The 12,592-nt window shown below is 41.1% G+C and overlaps 1 protein-coding gene across 1 annotated transcript in view; it reads left to right on the top strand.

Moving 5' to 3' along the window:
- The first annotated feature begins 9,368 nt into the window (after positions 1-9,368).
- The window catches only part of LOC109916186 (cAMP-regulated phosphoprotein 21-like), a 136,819-nt gene continuing 133,595 nt past the window's right edge, over positions 9,369-12,592 (top strand). Inside the window, exons 1-2 of the mRNA XM_048595623.1 lie at positions 9,369-9,545; positions 11,682-11,723. Coding sequence (XP_048451580.1) covers positions 9,369-9,545; positions 11,682-11,723 — 219 coding nt within the window. The remainder of the gene's footprint in view (positions 9,546-11,681; positions 11,724-12,592) is intronic.

Genomic DNA, 12,592 nt, shown 5'->3' on the forward strand with positions numbered 1-12,592 from the left:
GGATAGTTAAGTATTTTTCTCATATATTAACGGCTGAGATTGACAGACTTATAATGATGAAGGAACCAGGAAAGTGGAATTGAGGATAATCAGATAAATCATGTTCTCAATGAAATGTTGGACCAGACGATGGGCTAAATGACCTACTTCTCTCCTAAAAGTTATGGTCTTATTAAGGTCTGCGCTGGATTCAAAATACAGGGGCATGTTATTTGATCTAGCAGACAACCACAGCTTTCTGTGTGCATGGAACTGTGACCAATTGCAATTTCAAGGAATTGATTGGCAGTTTGGGCTCAGCCTGGATGGGTGGGATCAAGGCTCACTCTGAGCAGAGGAACAATTTGCACATACAGCCTATAACTGGTCCAAAGCAGCACCAAGCAGAATTGTCCCAGCATGTTATTTTATTATTAATCCATTAAGTAATTAAAATTGTTGCATAGCAACTCACAAAATGTCTGGTTTGAAAGATTACTCTGGTTTTCAGATAGTTGAATTTGAGACACTGCATCTGTAATACCTATGCACAATGACAGCTTTAATTTTTCAAATTAATTCTGAGAAAAATAAATACTATGACCTTATCTTGCATTACATTTATTAAGGTAGAATGAGGTCATTTAGTATAGTCAGTACATTATTAAACATATTGATCATTATAAATAAGGAACCGTTTTGGGGCTCTCCAACAGTTTATGTATCTGGTTTATATTAGTAATGGTACCAAGTAATATAGCCATGTAATTAGTATAAAGCTTTGATCTTCTGATTTGATGCCTTGCAGGTCTTAAGACAGTGGGCAGAATGCTTTTTTTTGAGACAGTGCAGGTGGTTTGAAAAGCAGAAGGAAAGGCAGTCTTTCTTGTAAGTTACATTCTTCTCAGCTCATTACATACTTACTTGTGGGTACAACACCAGATTTCGTTCTGTCCCTGAATCAAGGTGCCAACTTCTGGGTGCAAATCCAACTTGGACAATATTCCATTCTCTGCAACTCGGGAACATCATTCTGCTCATCACCTCCACCAACCCATGGAGGTATCAAACACCAGTTAAAAATTAGCGCCATGGTTCAGCAACACCTTGATAGAAGTTCTCCTGAATGTTATATAGAAAAGAGAGGAAGCGCTTTTCGTTAGGAATGGCAACAAGAGGCCATCCCAACTAATGAAGGCGGATACCTGGACAGAGGCGGATACAGAGATCACCACTCGTTGGCATCTCCAAATAACCTTTCGCCGTGCCACAAGAAGATAACTGATTCGTTGTGCTCTGCCAGGGTAGGTACCACAGTGTACTCTATGCTTCATGCCCCTCTGAGTCTCCATTAATTTCCATTAAATGTTCCATTTGCAATCAATAGCTGTCACTTCATTGCAGCTACCAATGCATTACTTATGCACCACAGTTCTACTGACTCTAACACATCTACCAGAGTTCATACTTAAAACATAAAAGAAGCTTCAACAATCAACAGCTCATACACCACCAGCTGAATGACCTTAGATCACAACTCCCTATTCTTATACTCATTCTATTGAAGGAGCAGGACCTGAATTGGCAGGAGAACAAGGGAACTGTGCCTGTGCCAGAGGGGAGATCAGGTATCTACACCATTTAGTAAGAAAGCTTCCAATCTGCTACATCCATCTGCACATCAAGTACCAATGTCTTTAGAAAAACCGGGGCAGGGAGGTGTGGTTCACAACACTAACAAATCTTTGTTTCTCTATGCAGCCTCTGGATCCCACTCCCAAACTAGGACGAAAGAAAGAAGATCTCAGTCTCAGCACTATCTCTACATCAAGCAACGCACCTCTAAGGAGGAGCACTGGGAGACATTAGAGGATGCGTCACCAAAGTCTTCCTCTCCACCTTCCACACCATTATAGCACAAATGCATTCACTTTGCTGGGTAGTCTAACTACAGCAGATTCACTGCCACACTCTGGTGAACACAGCACTTGGCTGGCAGTTAAAGGAAGAAGAAAGAGCCAAGCTCTCTGCCATGCAGAGGACTGCTGAAGAACAGGTGTATGTTGAGTCCAGTTCAGATGATAAGCATCTGGACTTGGCCATGAATCAGTTTAGGAGATGCACGGGCAAGCAGGGGTACAAAAGATCATATGCAAACTGGATTGAAGGGTAGGGGAGTCTCCCAAATTTATATAAAATGCTGTGGCTTTTCCATAGCCTGGGCTGCTGCTGCCTTGGAGACCCAGGTCCAGATAAATAATCAGTATTTGCTGGACCCATTTGGTACATTAACTCCATCACTCAAACAATTCATTCATTGGCAAGGTAAATGAAGGACAACGGACATTGATCTCCCTCCAGTTGCTCCTTCTCCTCAGTTGCCCCTTGAGCTTCCATTGCATAGCAAGAGGAAAGGGGAGCATCAGCCAGGCACTCAGGATTTGTCATCTCAAGATACTCCTGAGGTGCCCTGCTGCAACACTTCCCTTCTCCCTGGGACACAAATTCTTCCAACAGGTAAGGCTGAGGAGATCCCAGTAGCTGGAGCACTCTGTGCCCCTGAGCACCAGTGTACACCAGCCAAAATCATCTGATCCAAAGCTAAAAAGCATTCCACACGCGTCTTCAAGCTCAGCTGTGGCTGGTGAGGTGACATCCATATCTAACTGTAGGAAAAGAAAGATGAAAGAACATTGAAGTCACTTTGCATGCTGAGCCTTCAACTTGCTGTGCAGCACTGCACTTGACAGAAATATAGCACTTTGTATGACAATGTTGTGGCCTCTTTCTACGCTGTGTTAAGATTTCTGACAATCTACGTTTCCCCTGCAGACTAACTTGAGGATCACCGGAGACATTCACGTGAGCACTATGGCAGCAATTCAGGGAGCACTGAGCCTCTCATTCATTGCTGTCCTCTAGTTGGAACATAACCTTTGCATGGACAATCCACCTGGAAGGTTCAGATCATTTAACTTGCTTGGGGGAACTGAAATTTTGCCTCCCATCCAGTTCCCCACTGACCCTTCTAAAAACTCTGAGCAGGCTCAAATGTTTCTATCTAGTAACTAGAATAGCTCAGTCAATTCTTCTCCCAACCTTCCTAGTCAAAGGAGGATAAACATAATGTCTTCAGTCTATCCATATAATTGATATCCCTCATCCCTGGAAGCACTATAGTAAATCTTTTCTGTACCTTTTCCATCAGATTTCACACTGTTTCGATAGTCTGGTGCCATGAATTGCTGTAATTACCGTCTTAGAATTCTTTCCCTTATTTCAATCATTTAGTAATTACTAATCTGGTCGAAACGAGAATTTCACGATAGTCATGTGACGTAGTAAGTTTCACTTGACAGGCACTCAATGCTGTAGTGATTAAATGCGTGGATGTTTAGGAATTTAATTGATGTTATCAAGTATTTTGGATCCAAATGTAGCTGCATGTAATTTTACTCTGTTGTCCTGAATTGGATGTTTAATTTTACAGGATTTTTGGAAAGTTGTATTTAGCAAAAATGTGCTTTTTGGTGCTCCCTATTAACATTTCTCAATGTGGGCTTGTCTCACCGTGTCAGAATATGTAACAAAATACTCTAATTATGCTGCCATTGAATCATTAAAATAAAAATCCTACACAGGTTACATCAAAGAAGAACACCATTTAGATCTTTCAATCCATGATGCTTCTCTACAAGAGTATCCCGCTTGTTGCGCTCACTCACTTTTTGCCCCATAGCCCTGAAAACTTTCTTCCTTTCAAGTATTTATCTAATTACCATTTGAAAGCCACAACTGAATCTCTCTCCATCACCCTTCCGGATGGTTTATTCCAGACAATAACTGCTCACTGTCTAATTCCTTTTTTATTCATGTCTCCATGATGTTTTTGCCAATCACCTTAAATATATGTCCTCTTGCCTGGTTGACCACTAGAAAGCAAAGAGTAGGGGTAAATGGGTGTTTTCTGGTTGGCGGTCAGTGGCTAGTGGTGTGCCTCAGGGATCAGTGTTGGGACCTCAATTGTTTACAATTTACATAGATGATTTGGAGTTGGGGACTAAGTGTGGTGTGTCAAAATTTGCAGATGACACTAAGGTGAGTGGTAGAGCAAAGTGTGCAGAAGACACTGAAAGTCTGCAAAGGGATATAGATAGTCTAAGTGAGTGGGCAAAAGTCTGGCAGATGGAGTACAATGTTGTTAAATGTGAGATCATCCATTTTGGTAGGAATAACAGCAAAATGGACTATGTTTTAACGGTAAAAAATTGCAGCACACTGCTGTGCAGAGGGACTTGGGTGTCCTTGTGCATGAATCGCTGAAAGAAGGATTGCAGGTGCAGCAGGTAATTAAAAAGGCTAATGGAATTTTGTCTGTCATTGCTCGAGGGATGGAGTTTAAAAACAGGGAGGCTATGCTGCAGCTGTATAGGGTCCTGGTGAGGCCACACCTGGAGTACTGTGTGCAGTTTTGGTCTCCTTACTTGAGAAGAGATATACTAGCACTGGAGGGGGTGCAGAGGAGATTCACCCGGTTGATTCCAGAGTTGAGAGGGTTGGATTATGGGGAGAGACTGAGTAGACTGGGCTTATACTCATTGGAATTCAGAAGAATGAGGGGAGATCTTATGGAAACATATAAGATTATGAAGGGACTAGATAAGGTGGAGGCAGGGAGGTTGTTTCTGCCAGCAGGTGAAACTAGGACTAGAGGGCATCGCCTCAAAATAAAGGGAAGCAGATGTAGGACTGAGGTCAGGAGGAACTTCTTCACCCAAAGGATTGTGAATCTACCTCGCTGAATGTTTTTAAGGCAAGGTGAGATAAATTTTCGAAAGGTAAAGGAATTAAGGGTTATGGTGAGTGGGCGGGTAAGTGGAGCTGAGTCTCAAAAAGATCAGCCATGATCTTATTGAATGGCGGGGCAGGCTCAAGGGGCCAGATGGCCTCCTCCTGCTCCTAGTTCTTATGTTCTTATGTTCTTTGATCCTTCCACCAATAGGAACAGTTTCTCCTATATCCACTGGAGTCTAAAAGGTTGAGCGATGATTTTATTGAAAAATGTAAGCTCCTGAGGAGCCTCAATAGGAAGGATATTAGGAGGGCATTTCTCTTTCTTTGTGAAAACAAGAACTAGGGCACACAGTTTGAAAATAAGGTATCTCCCTTTTCAGATAGAGATGAGGATTTCTTTCTCTCAGAAGGTTTTAATTTTGTAGAATTGTCCATAAAGCAGTAGAGGCTGGGTCAATGAATTTATTCATGGTTGTATTGGATAGGTTTTTGATAAACAAAGGTGATGAGGCAGGCAGGAAAGTGGAGTTGAGGCAACATCAGATCAGCAATGCTCATATTAAATGGGAAGCGGGCTCAAAGGTCCAAAAATGGCCTACTCCTCTCCAGAAAACGACTGTATACCTGACTCCAGTTTGAAAAACAACTTTTCACCCCATCTTCCTGTCCTTCAGCCATTTTGTATTTATGCTATTACTACCATCTTTATTTCATAAAGTTCAGTTTTGTTGACAAACCTGTTATGTGGCAAATTATCATTTGCCATTTTGATATCCACATACATGACATCAGTCACTTTACCCTCACTGCCCCTTTCTATTGCATCATTAAAATGTTCAATCATGTAAGTTAAGCACAATTTACCTTCCACAAGCCCATTCTGGCTTTTCTTAATTAATCTTCACTGGTCCAAGCAACTGCTAATTGTGTCCAAGATTATTATTTCTCAACATTTTCCAACCACTGATTTAAATTGACCAGCCTGTAGTTCCTAGGTCTATTCTTACACTCTTTTTTGAACGGTTAACACAATGTTTGTAATTCTCCAGTCCACTACCATATTTGTGGTCAGTACCTCTGTAATTTCCACAGTTACTTTTCTCAGCATACTATAAGGGCATCCTATCCAAAACCATGATGACATTTCTACTTTAAACATGTCCAGCCTTTTAAAACCTTCAGCTTAACATTTTTTAACCAATGCCGTCTCTTAAACACCGATTCATTTTACTGTGAATTTGTAATATCCTCTTCCTTGGAAAAGACAGGTGCAAAGCGTATTCTGTAGTGTATTCTGTATTGGTCCTCTACCTACATGCATACATTTCTTTTATCATCTCTAATCTTAAATGCCTATAGAAGACATTTAGGTTTCATTTTCAAATCAACCTATTCAGAGATATCAAACCTGACCCTCTTGGTCCAGGGATAGGGGCATTACTGTTGCACCATTTCATTTTATATTGGAGGCTAGTTTATTCTGATGTTCCTTGCTCACATTCTAATTGCCCTTTTCATTTGTACTCTAAAATTTCTATTTGAAGATTGGTTTTATTTTATGTTGTTCGTAGATCATAGAATCCCTTCAGTTTGGAAACAGGCCCTTCGGCCCAACAAGTCCACACTGACCCTCCGAGCATCCCACCCAGACCCATCCCTCTATAACCCACCTAACTACACATTCCTGGACACTATGGGACAATTTAGCGTGGCCAATCCATCTAGCCTGCACGTCTTTGGACTGTGGGAGGAAACCGGAGCACCCGGAGGAAACCCATGCAGATACGGGGAGAATGTGCAAACTCTACACAGACAGTCGCCCGAGGGTGGAATCGAACCTGGGTCCCTGGCGCTGTGAGGTTATTCTGACATCTGCCATATGCACCCTCCCCCCACCTCTTGTTGACTTTGTCTGACTCTCCATCTCTGCTATCGCTCCAGGGGATCTTTGGTTTTGGTTGCCTCACCTTTCCCTTTGTTGAGATTGTATGTACTCTCTGCCCAAACACTTCCTTCTTTAAAGGTAATTCATTGTATAATTACAATTCAACCTGCCAGTGTTTGGTTCCACTTTACCCAGACCAAATCCATTCTCAACACCCTGACATTGTCCCTCTTCTATCTAAGTATTTTTACATTAGATTGGTCCTCATATTTTTCCATTGATAATCTCAACTTTATGATTCAATGATTACAAATCTCGAATTGACCTTGTACATGTTTGTTCTGCTTGACTCCATTCCCCAAATGACATCCAGCAATTTATCTTTCCTCATTGAGCTGGAAATGTATTGATCCAGAAAGTTCTTGCTTTGTTGGTGCTTTACACTATTACTATTCCAGCTTCAATTAGGACAATTGACGTTCATTATCACTGCTCTCTGTACCTTGCTTATAGATTCGCTCCTCCATGGCCATCTTGATAGTTGATGAGTTATAGAATACATCCAAACTAGAATGACGTCTCTATGGTTTTGTCTTGTTCTTACATTACTATATTCTCTTTAGTCAATACACCACAAACGATTTTCATTCATTATATTTCTTTCCTGAGCACAATACGTTCAGGGATATTTAGTTCTCCAAACTTCTCTTTTTTGGATCTAAGTGCATAGCATCATTTCCCCCATGGCTAATTGTGCCTTGAACTCAACAAACTTATTTTCTGCAAATGTTCTTGTGTTCTGATTTTGTCGGATCTTTCCCAACATCTAAGCTTAATCCTATCGGTCTGTCCCAATCCCTTGTACATCATGGTTCTCCTTTCTAATCCCACTTCCCTGAAACAATTCCCTTAAATTAACTTAAACACGGTCCTGTGTTTGCTAGTGGTGGCACCAGTGGTATTCATAAAAATTGTGAGCTTTGAAGATCTGTTTACTAATCTCTTACCGAGATCTTTAATGTCTGTCTGAAGGATGGCATCCATCATTCATTATTCACTAGTACCGATTTCTCATTCCGTCTCCCCGTTCTTACTCCACAATTCACTAGTCCTCAGAATATTTGATGTGACAACCAGGATCATGACACCACAGAGTTAGTGCATCATTCTAAAATAAAATCTGCAGCTGCAGGTACGTCTGTCTGTTCCCCAACCGATTGGAGTCCCAGAAATATTATATCCCTATCTGTTTCCACGTGCAAAGTGTTTCAGCAGAATGCTGTCAACTTAATTTGAATGTTCTGATTTTTTTTTGTCATTGTAACTAACATGTATTGATTAAAGGCAGATTCCTTCTAACAGGTAGATTTCACGGATTGTTTGCATTTGCCCCTGGGAAATGGAAGCTGTAGCTTAATTACATGCATTTGACAGCAATATTTATTAAACTTATTTCCAACAATGTTGTACCATTTTCAAATTTCAAAGCAGTGCAACAAATATAACTGGAAAATAACCACTCACAAATTGAGGAATAAAGATTCAATGGCTCAAAATGTTGACCACAATTTTACCAAATTTATCTTATATATTTGTTTGAACAATTTGGGATTGAACAGTAATCTGTTGAATTTATAAAGAATGTTGAACGTGGACAACATGAGGCAGAAATTTACAATCTCCCACTGGCATTTTGAAGGTGAGGTTCTTGTGAAATGCAGAGCAAAGACTGTCCACTTCCTACCCACCTGCTCCCCAGTCACTCTTCTAATTTACAGGGACCAGTGCAGGTGCTGGGTAGACCATCCAGTCTGGGGCCCTTTAGTTGTCAAATAATAGAGTTAATTAAAAACCGAAAGAACTGCGGATGCTGTAAATCAGGAACAAAAACAATGGAGTTAATTAAGAGATAACAAGGTGTAGAGCTGGATGAACACAGCAGGCCAAGCAGCATCAGAGGAACAGGAAGGCTGACGTTTCAGGCCTAGACCCGTCTTCAGCTAATTAAGTGTCTCAGCATGCCCCCATGACTATTTTACCCATAACAGAGGAGAGACCTATACCAAACAGGCAACCCAGCAACTCTCACTACATGAGCTTGTGCCTGGCAAGTGGGGTGTACCCGCTTTGGGTTTCCCCTGTTTCTATTAGAAGCACCCACCCAAGGTCACATACCCTCTCCCTCTGGCCTCTCAAACCCATTGCCCCTCACCCCAATCCCGAAACCTCTCACAACTCTCACTGGAGCCTCGCTCCAATCAAGACCCCTCTGCCACACTGGATTCACTTTAAATATGGCCTCCAATGGCTGTGCCTCTTCAGGAATTAACTGCCTGCTATCCCAGCAGTGCTTCAACCTGGTGCTGCTGGGATTATAGCGCTGCCAGCCATTTGATTAGCCACCAATTACAGAAATCTCACCTTTAGCCTATTAATGTCCCTCGAAATGTAGATAGCTGCAGGGCAGACATTATTAGCGGGGATGTGTCTCCCACCTACTCTTCAGAATGTAGGGTGGGAAACCCCACCATTTGAGAAATCCAGTGCCCAGACTTGGGTTGAGACGGAAAACTGTGATAGTAATATCCAGCTGACTAAATTTTGAAAGGAAATGGGGCTACTCTTTCCGAGAATAAAATGGTCTATTTTATGATGTTTTGACCCCAATAGGTCACCACATCTTCTACTTGTGTAATTCTTTACTGTGAGGATGTCTGAGAAAGACACAGTGAGCCAAGAGACTGCAGAGGAGGTTGGGATTGAGCAAGATGTTGACATTTCTCCACCCTCCCCAGAGACGTGCATCATTAGAACTGCAAGCTCAGAGGTAGAGGAGAAAGAGAAGGACAAAGATGATAAAGCAAATGACACAAAGGCTGACCATCAGGTGAGATGACCCATAAGATAATACTGTCTGTATTCCCAACTGCTGATTCTATTGATTGCTGATTTTTATGCACATAGAACAGTACAGTTCAGGAACAGGTTCTTTGGCCTACCATGTTTGTACCAATCATGATGCCATTCTAAACTAATCCTGTCTGCCTACACATAGTCCGTATCTCTCTGTTCTCTGGCTATTCATTGTCAGTTTCAATACCTTATAAATGTTACTCTCATATCTGCTTCCACCACCTCCCCTGACAGTGTGTTCCAGGCCCCTACCACCTTCTGTGTGAAAATCTTGCCTCACACATCTCTTTGAAACTTCCCCCTCTCACCTTAAACCTAAGCCCCCTTGACATTTGACATTTTCACCCTGAGGAAAGATCTCTGACTATCCACCATGTCTACGTGTCTCATAACTTTGTATAATACTATCAGGTCCACCCTTCAGCTTTCAATGCTCAGTAAAACAATCCAAGATTGTCCAATCTCTCCTTTTGGCTAGTACACTCCAATCCAGGCAACATCCTGGTAAACCTCTTTTGGAAACTTTCAAAAGTTTCCACAACCTTCCCATTATGTGGAAACCAGAGTATACACAGTACTCCAAGGTTTTAGAGAAGATTTGTAGCTCGGGTTGTGGATGATGTGGTTGGTTGGGTCGCCAAGCTGGTTCGTTGTTTTTCTGCAGACGTTTCATTACCCTGCTGGGTAACATCATCAGTGCAGCCTCCGATGAAGCGCCGTTGTGTTTTCCCGCCTGGTATTTAAACTCTGGAGTCCGTTGAGCTGGATTACCTCACTTCCGGTTTTTCCTTTGCAGTGCAGTGTATATGGGGTTATATACACATAGAGCTGGACCCCATATACACTGCACTGCAAAGGAAAAACCGGAAGAGAGGTAATCCAACTCAACGGACTCCAGAGTTTAAATACCAGCGGGAAAACACAACGGCGCTTCATCGGAGGCTGCACTGATGATGTTACCCAGCAGGGTAATGAAATGTCTGCGGAACAACAAACAGCTCAGCGAACCAACCAACCACAAGACACAATACTCCAAATGTGGCCTAACTAAAGTTTTATATAGCAGCAATATGATTTGTCAACTTTATACTCAATGCCTTGACTGATGAAGGTAAAATATCTTCTTTACCACCTTAACCACTTATGTTGCCTTTTTCAAGGAGCTGTAGACTTACACCCCAGCATCTCTCTGTGCATCAATGCTCCTCAGGGTTTTCCCATTCGCTGTATACTTTCCTCTTGCATTTGACCTTCTAAATGCATCACCTCACACTTATCTGAATTAAACTCTATCTGCCATTCTGTCTACATCCTGCTGTATCTTTTGACAAACTTACTCACTACCCACAACTCCACCAGTTTTCATGTTGTCTGCAAATTTACCAATCAGATCAACTACATTTTCATTCAAATTACAAACAACAGACATCCCAGCACTGATTCTTGTGGAACACTACTGGTCACAGACCTCCAGTCACAAGAGAAAAACACCCTTCCACAACTACCCTTTGTTTTTTAAGACCCACCCAATTTTGTATTCAACTTACAAACTCACTGTAGATCCCAAATCTTCTGGAGCAGCCTATCATGAGGAACTTTGCTAAATGCATCAGTAAAGTCCATTATAGACAACATCCACTGTCCTACATGCATCAATCAAAATACAGGATCATTTCATTATCCCCTTGTATATACTTCATTTATTTTGCAAAGCTATCAATGGGACTTTCTATTACAGGTTGTGCACAAGCTTTGGTTTCTACAAGTATTGTTTGTTTTGCCTTGCTAGTGCTTCCATTTGCAAAGTACAAAACGCTGCTTGGAATTGTGGTTGTAGGTACAATCTGAAAAAGCTCCCTGTTTAAGGCTACTGTGTGGAGATAAGAAAATTCAACATTTATCCTCAAATTGTTTCTTAAATCATAAATGTACAAACATGTCTGTGTGTATTGACCTCACAGTAGAATAAGCTGTCAATCTCTTCATAATCAATTGAATTGTAGTACAATATATAATTGAAAGAAAAATCATGCCATTAACACCATAAGATTTGTAATTTTTCTGTCTGCTTTGATCAGTAAGTAACACTTGTTTGTAATTTGCTGCACAGAAACGCACAGGAAACCAAGGGCAGCAGAGGAAAAGAGCAAAGGTAGAGTCAATCTTTAATGCATGTCAAGGCATAAATGGTTTAATAAATTAATATCCATCCAATTGTTCTTAGACATGGCAGTGATATGATGCCAATCTTTCGCAAAATGTTAAATTACAACATATGTATCTTGGTGCTATACAGACTTGGGCTTAACATTGCTGCACTTGCTCTGATTCACCTTGTGTTGTTGATGATCTTACTGTGTTATCAGACTAAAAGGATATGTTTAATTTAAGTCTGAATTCATGATACTTTAACCCACCCCCCAACACATTTATTTTTCACAATAAATGCACAGTTTTAAAAGTTATCACTGTCAAACACTGTGACAAATTTATAAAGGCAAAATACTGCAGATGTTGGTATCATAAAACAAAAAAAATACAGGAAATTTTCAACAGGTCAGCCAGCATCCGTGGAGAGAAAAATAAAGTCAAAGGATTGAATCTTTCTGCTCCTACAGAAGACGGCTTTCCAAGTAGGACCAAGTGGAGTTTTGGAATAGTAACATTGAGTTAAAATGGAGGCGTCCTCATGTTCCCTCCTGCAAAAGAGGTAGAAGCCATACTTTGAAGCCCCGGATTGCATCGCTGCTTTTAGGAATATCTCCCAAATGGGCAAACTGACAGAATAATGTTGGGACATAGAAATGTTACTGATTCGGGTTTATTGCGAAAGGGCAGAAGATTCCATCCTGTGTTTCAGGTCAATGAACTATACTTATAAAAGATCGTCAATCTTAAACATTAACTCTAATGCTGTCTCCATAAATGCGGCTTGGCCTGCTGAGTATTTCCAATATTTTCTGTTTTTATTCGAGTTGAAAGTATTTTTATTTGTGTAAAAAAAGGTATAGAATCTTGGAT

This window comes from Rhincodon typus, chromosome 4 (genome assembly GCF_021869965.1).
Source record: "Rhincodon typus isolate 14 chromosome 4, sRhiTyp1.1, whole genome shotgun sequence".
Classification (NCBI taxonomy): domain Eukaryota; kingdom Metazoa; phylum Chordata; class Chondrichthyes; order Orectolobiformes; family Rhincodontidae; genus Rhincodon; species Rhincodon typus.